The following is a 7,453-nucleotide window of genomic DNA, read 5'->3' as shown; positions in this document are numbered from 1 at the left end:
GTGTCTTGCTAATTGCCTATAATTTCCACCTGTTGTCTATCCCATTTGCACAACAGCATGTGAAATTGATTGTCACTCAGTGTTGCTTCCTAAGTGGACAGTTTGATTTCACAGAAGTGTGATTGACTTGGAGTTACATTGTGTTGTTTAAGTGTTCCCTTTATTTTTTTGAGCAGTGTATATTCCCTAACCTTCATAAAAATTTTCCTTGTAATGGTTAAGATGTAATTAAAGTAAATACCGGTTAGTAATTTACTGAGTTTTGGTGGTTGTACATGTGCCAATAAATATTCATCCGATGATCAAATCATAAGCACACAATTTGAATGCAGGGTTTTAATCTTAAAGGAAAATGAATTTATAATGTATATTGTAATTAATTTAAGCACATGGAAAAAATTTACCATTTTAGTACAAATCACTTATGCGTCTAAAAGAGCCAACTCTAGCATTCATGGCTCCCCAATCTGTAAATCTTCTGTATTCTCCAGGCTTCAGGTAATACTGACGTCCTCTGTAGTTGGGTTGTTCAAAGAAGATCCACTGTCCTTCTAAGACATTGCAGGAGTGGATGTCATGATAATTGAATTCTTCGTTCACATGAGGGCAATCTTCGGTGAATTCCATCATTTGACCCCTGAAGTCTTCCCTCTCATAGATCCTGATTCTGAAGGAGCCACGGTGCTTCACAGTAAACACAAAATAGCACACATATTAATACTGTATTACATAAAGTCAAATCATTTGGCCAAAGTATTATCCACTTCAAATTCCTGAGGTGGTCTTCAGGCCCTGTAAAAATTAGATCCAGAATCCACTCAATCTGCCATCATTATTCTTGCACAAAGAGTTGTTTAGCCCTTTTATTCTTTTGGCTGGTTTTAAACATACCCCTATTTTTGGTTTTGCCTTTTTTTTTCTTAGTGTTTTTGTGTGTGTGTTTTATTAAGTAAATTCACTACAGACAAAGCATGTTTTTGTTCAATTTTACAGTTTTTTTTAGACAATGCTCTAGATATGCATTTTTCTTTTAGGCATCTTTATAGCAGCTGAAGAATGCTGAAACAATGCCTGTTTAAAGTGCTGTATATAGGACACAAAAAATGCATGCCATTTTTACCACTCCCCCCAAAAATGGAAAAGAAAGTCAATGTTGGAAGGAAGCTTAAAGTTTGCCCTTTTTCTGTGACTTGCCATTTTAAAGTCTATAGTGCAATATAATGTTTTTGTTGCTTTTGTGCAATATTTTTCAAATGTGGGTATGACTTTTTGGTTTCTGTTTTCCTATAGGCTTCTCTATAAGATTTATAAAAGGCAGATTTTTTTTTAGGAAAAACAATACCAATAATGTATGTGAAACTGGAGTTAAATACACTTCAAACGTATGTTGTTTTCTACAAGTGTTTAAAAATGCAGAAAAATACTTGTAGACTTTTAGTTTTAGCAATGCTGAATTATCATATCTGTACCAGAGGAACTTCCATCCCAAAATTTGTGAAAAAGAGCAACCAAAAATGTCCTGCATGCAGAAATTTTTAATCTGGTAAAAAGCAAGGCATCTGCTAGCCCTGTTCAGTTTAGTTATTTGCCGAATCCAGCACTTCCTTACTTTTGTTGCTCTGCTCTTCTAACAAAACAGAGCTAGTGTGATGAAGATGATTATAAGTATTATTACTAAAAATAATTGTATTTTACCTTATCGTATGTTTTTTAATATAAAAATTACTATTTTCTTGCCCAGGAAGGGAAAAAAATTGTCTTTGTAATGGAGCATTTTTATATATATATATATATATATATATATATATAAAAGCACAAAAATGCAATTTTTTGCCCCATAAGTAACTTTTTGTCTCCAAGAAATTCCTCCAGGGAGGCTTTCCTACCTGAGGGATTAAACGGCAGGACCTGATGGAGTCACTCAGACCAAACCAGTGCTGACAATCTGGGTACTCCCCTTTCTTCACAAAGTACTGTTGACCAGTGTAATTGGGACGCTCGTAGATCATCCAGTTTCCATTCTCTACCCGGATAGAGTTACAGCGACTGAAATAAGAATTCAGCTCTGAACAGTCACTGCTGCTTTCATGGGATCGACCCTGGAAGTTCCTGTCCTCATAGAAGATAATCTGGAAATAATTTTAAGAAAGACTAATCAATTGAGATATCGGCGCACAACAGAGTTGTTGTTTTTGCTTATCTTGCAAACTCAAAAAATGGAATAAAATATAATAACAAAAAGAGTTTAACACGTGTTTAACTGTGCAAAACTAATAAAGCAAAAAAAAACTTATGAAGTAATCCTACTGGCTTACAGAAAAACCTACTGAAAAGCAATAACAGATTTACCATGTTCTCACTGCCCCTCCAAAAAATTTAAAAATTAAAAAAATAAATCCCAGTTCATTTGAGTAATTTGTAGAGCATTGCAGTATTCTATTTTATGCAGGGTATATTCAATATATCTTTGCAATATTTCCATTTGCAGCCTATAGAGTGGTACTGATACAGTATATGCTAATTACACAAAAGTGAAGCTAAAATCACCGTTGGTTCAGATCACTTAGTGTACAGCCACACAGTCAGATTTCTGCATGCAGCTCTCAGAAAGTATAAGGCCCCAAGCAGACGAGCATGAGCGGAATAGGTCTGCATGCGTTGCAAATGCGTTCAGTGAAAAATGCGTGATTTCACAAGCAAGCTCATTCAGTTTTGCCTGCGATCGCATTCAGTTGTTCAGTTTTTATCGCACGCGTGCAATGCGATTTAATTCCTTTTTTTCACGCGCGTGATATAAAACTGAAGGTATACAAACAACATCTCTTAGCAACCATCCGCAAGTGCGGATGCAATAAGATTTTCACGCAGCCCCATTTACTTCTATGGGGCCATCGTTGCGTGCAAATTGCAGAATATAGAACATACTGGGATTTTCACGCAATGCACAAGTGATGCATAAAAGCCATTGCTCATGTACACAGCCCCATTGAAATGAATGGGTCTGGATTCCATGTGGGCGCAATGCGTTTGTCACACATTGCACCCATGCGGAATACTCGCTCGTGTGAAAGGGGCCTAAAGGACAGATATGACCTCCTTTTTTTTATTCACTCCTGATTTTGGCTTCAAAGACTGCATAAAAAAACCTGAGCCTGTGGTTACACACCTAGGCCTCTTGTACACGAACGTGTGCGCCCCGTGGCCGTATTAGGGACCGCATTTGCGGATACGCAATACACGGGGACCGTTCCGCGTGCATTCCGCATCACGGATGCGGACCCATTCCCTTCAATGGGTCCGCAAATCCGGAGATGCGGAACGGAAGCATGGAACGGTACCCTATGGAAGGACTACTGAACATGTCCTATCTTTTTGCAGGACAGCCGGATCGCGGACCCATTAAAGTGAATGGCTGCGTGATCCGCTGCAGCTGCCACACGGTGGGTGTTCGTGCATTGCGGCCCGCAGCACGGCCACTGGGCACAAGAGGCCTTAGGAAGTAGATCATTATAAAAGTGGGAATGATCAGAAATTAAGCTTTGCCACCACTAAAGCTAACAATGTGTGACCACAATAATCAAGTATATACTGTTTTTCAGTTCAATTATATGCAAAATAATTGGATGTTATTATACTTAGGCCGTTTTTTTTGTGGACCGTATACAGAACCATTCATTTCAATGGGTCCGCAAAAAAAACGGAAGTTACTCCATGTGCATTCCATTTCCGTATGTCCGTATTTCCGTTTTGCAAAAAAATAGAACATGTTCAATTATTGTCCACATTATGGACAAGGATAGTACTGTTCTATCAGGGGCCAGCTGTTCCGTTCTGCAAAATACGGAAAGCACACGGACATCATCCGTATTTTCTGTGGATCCGTTATTTGTGGACCGCAAAATACATACGGTCGTGTACATGAGGCCTAAGGGTGAGTTCACATCACTATTTAACTTTCTGTTCTTTTGATCTGTCAGAAGGAAACAAAAAGGATCCTTTATTTTGAGCATCGGTTTTCATGAGAGAAAAAGTCCGGCATGCAGTCAAAAATAACATGTCTGACAGAACTGATAAAAACGGATGCACACTGAACACACAGATGAGAAGATTAAAAAAGCTAAATGGTGATGTGAACTTGCCCTAATCTATGCAACTCAATGTAGTAGTCATGTTACCTTTCCCATTGCTTTATGCTAAAAATTATCAATATTTCAATGTAGTATTTAAATACTATTATGCTAATATATACAGTTTAATGCAGTAATCACATTACCTTTCCCATGGTGAATGTTAATGAAGTGCTATGGATAGACTATTGCAACCTTCTCATTTATACAAACTGCTCACAATGTACTTTGCGTAACAATGAGTAAATGTACTTCAGACTGATAATGTCAGCATTGCTCTAGTCATGGGATTGTAACACAACAAAATCACAAACTCCAGCAAGTTGTTTTATTTTCCCCTGCTGTACTGTTTTCACTGAAAGGAATCAGTGGTACAGCGTGTTTAACTGTTGTTCAGTGCTGGATTGCTAATGGGCCATCGAGAAGCTGATTTTTTGTTTCATCACTTTTACAAGGTTATTCTGTCTTGATGTATCTGGAAGTATTAGAATTTTTAAAAGATGTTGATTTTCTTTAATTTTCCTTATCCCTTAGGATACCAGAGGTTTTTTCATTTTTGTGTTTTCATTTTTCTTCCCTATCTTCCTTGAGCCATGACTTTTTTGGGGAAAAAAATGCAATTCCTCCACCGTTTTATGGGTTTTGTCCCTACGGCGTTCCCTTTGTGGCAAAACTGACCCATGTCCTTCATTCACTAGGTCAGTACAATTACAATGTGCATAAGTAGTCTAAATAGTGTAAAAATAAATAAATAAAAAATGAAAAAATTTGAAAAATAAAGTAAAACTTCGGAATTTTTTTTTTTTACATCACCATATTCTGACCCCCATAACTTTTTTATAGCTATATGTACTGATCTGTAGTTTTTATTGATACCATTTTGAAGTGTGTTTGACTTTCTGATGACATTTTATTACATTTTTTTTGGGTAAGAGAAAACATGAAAAAATTACCCTTTTTTCCATTACGTCATTTGTAGGGTTGAGCGAACCCGAACTGTAAAGTTTGGGTTCGTACCGAACTTTCGTTTTTTGTACCCAGACCCGAACATTTTCGTAAAAGTTCGAGTTCAGTGTTCAGCGATTTAATGGCGCTTTTTGAAAGGCTGCAGGGCGTTGGCGGCCATTTTGTGCAACAGCAGTGCACCAGCACTGCATATGTGCCACAGACAATTATTTAATCCTGTTCTTGTAGTTCAGTGGCCGACATATACCCATTTTTAAAGTGCACCTGCACTGCATATGTGCCAGGGGAAGGGAAAATAATACCGTCTGTGAGTTCAGGGACCCAGGGGGTGACATATCCCCATTTTTTTCTGTAAAGTACCCCTGTGCTGCATTTCTGAGAGTGAAATATAATGAGTTAAATCCATCTGTTCCATTGTGGGATGACATATTTACATTTTTTGTTGTAAAGTACTTCTGAGGCCTGCACTGCATATGTGACAGGCAGGCACATAAATTCAGCAAATCCATCTGTTCCATTGTAGGGGTGACATATCCACCATTTTTTATGTTAAAAACCCCTGTGCTTCATTTGTGAGAGTGAAATATAATCACAGTTAAATCCATCTGTTTCATTTAGGGTTAAAAAAAAACCTTTTTACTGGGCAATAAAGTACCTTTTTGCCCTGTGCTGCATTTCTGACAGTCCAATAAAACCGCCAAATACTGCAGTTCCATTTTTTGGTGAAAAATTCAATTTTTTGTTGTATAAAGTACATTTGCAGCCTACGCTGCATTCCTGTCAGTCAAATAAAACCATTAAATACTGTGCAATGAGCAGGACCGTGGTACGGTTACACGGACGCCAAACTATGCACTGGGTCAGGATATGAGTATAATAGTCTATAGTTTGTTTATGACGCCAATTGCAGCGTGCGCAGGGTACTAACACAGGGCCCTTTAAGGTGTTGTAACTCACGCACCAGGTTAGGAATGCCAGAGTGGTGTAATGTCTCTGTATGGTAGTGGTAATAGTGTCAACAGTGTCTCCTACCTGGGTACGGCTGGACTCCTGGATCCTGGCTCACTTGCTATAATATAAGGGTAGTGATAGTGGGAGTAATAGAGGGATTGGTAGCAGAAATTGAGATCCAGACTTTGGGTGAAGGTCAAACTTGTCTTTACTAGTAGTAAATTTCATCCATGCACGATACAGCATTAGTCCTTGGTCTCAGCAGGTATTGGCAATGTATGGCAGGAATATATCTTCTGCTCTATCATGGAGCTTTTGCAGGAAAAGGATGTCTGCTTAGTAGCTCTGTAATGTGGCAGGAATTTGGCTTCTGCACTGTCTATATTCTGCTAAATTGGGACTGACTTGCTGAGGAGGAATAAGGCTTTTCCTGGGGTCTCTGGTCTCTACTCACAGTTATCTTTACAGGGTATGGTTCTTCCTGGAACTGGAGTGGTCTGCAACTTTCTGCTTGGTTTCGTCCAGCTGAGCTGCAAAGCTCAGACTGGGAATCTGATCAAATCTCAGGACGAGACTTTTGCTGTCTTCTCCATGGAGGGAGAGCTAGAACTCGCTGTAACTGTTTTTTCCCTCCCTCGCTACAGGATGTGGGAAACTCCACTTCTCTTAAGCAGGGGGGCAGAACATAACAGGAACGTTCCATTCTGAATGGCCATAACATTAAAACTATTCCTACCAATGATGCAGCCACCTGCTGGTAGACCGGAAACATTACAAGGAAAAAATAAATTTTTTATCTGCACAGTTGTGAATGACATGAGCGAAATCAAATCAAATGACAATGTTAATGCTCTTAGCAGATTGTAGCGGGGTAAAAGCGTTTAGTAACCCAACTCTGGGGTGTTACATTCCCCCTTACTTTGAATCAAGCAGTCCTCGGCTTGTACTTGGGATAAGAGGAATGAGCTCTGGGGGTACCCAAATTAATACAAAGGGCTGCCTGAAATACACATAAGACAAACATAGACAAAACATATAACGGCTACCCTAGGTTCCTGCCCGCATGAGTAGCGTGTCCTAAGTAACAGTTTCCCTCTCGGTATAACCAGTGAACCAAGGTTTGCACTAAGCAATCACTACACTGACTAACTTTGAAGTGTTCTGGCCATGAACACCAAAGGAAGCATGGGGGTGTCCTTACTCCTTAATCCCACCATGGTGTAATGAAATACTGGCAAATGGAAGGGTGGCATTATCCTGTATTCCCTTTCCTGCACCAAAGTCATAAAAATAAGGCTTAAAGCACCATCACTATGGTGACTATGGGTAGCTAAAAGGCTCTAAGGCTTAAGGTACCATACCTTAGGCAAAGGCTCAGAAGGGGAGGTATTAGCGTCTCCATACACTTC

The 7,453-nt window shown here is 39.1% G+C and overlaps 1 protein-coding gene across 1 annotated transcript; it reads right to left on the bottom strand.

Annotated features, from left to right (window-relative positions):
• Positions 1 to 408: 408 nt before the first annotated feature.
• On the bottom strand, positions 409 to 4,184 carry LOC121007619 (gamma-crystallin 1-like). The gene is made up of 3 exons (XM_040439668.1): positions 4,176 to 4,184; positions 1,887 to 2,129; positions 409 to 684 (listed from the first exon to the last, which is right to left on the bottom strand). Exons 1-3 carry the CDS (start codon positions 4,182 to 4,184, stop codon positions 409 to 411), a joined length of 528 nt encoding a protein of 175 aa, XP_040295602.1.
• Between the last annotated feature and the right edge of the window lie 3,269 nt (positions 4,185 to 7,453).

This window comes from Bufo bufo, chromosome 7 (assembly GCF_905171765.1).
Source record: "Bufo bufo chromosome 7, aBufBuf1.1, whole genome shotgun sequence".
NCBI classification, from domain to species: domain Eukaryota; kingdom Metazoa; phylum Chordata; class Amphibia; order Anura; family Bufonidae; genus Bufo; species Bufo bufo.
This window is presented reverse-complemented; position numbering and strand designations above follow the sequence as displayed.

Bases quoted from the DNA above. Each gene is read 5' to 3' on its own strand.
- LOC121007619 (XM_040439668.1), bottom strand. The intron at 685-1,886 runs GTAGGAAAGCCT...TTTACTGTGAAG, and splicing joins CCTGCCGTTTAATCCCTCAG to CACCGTGGCTCCTTCAGAAT.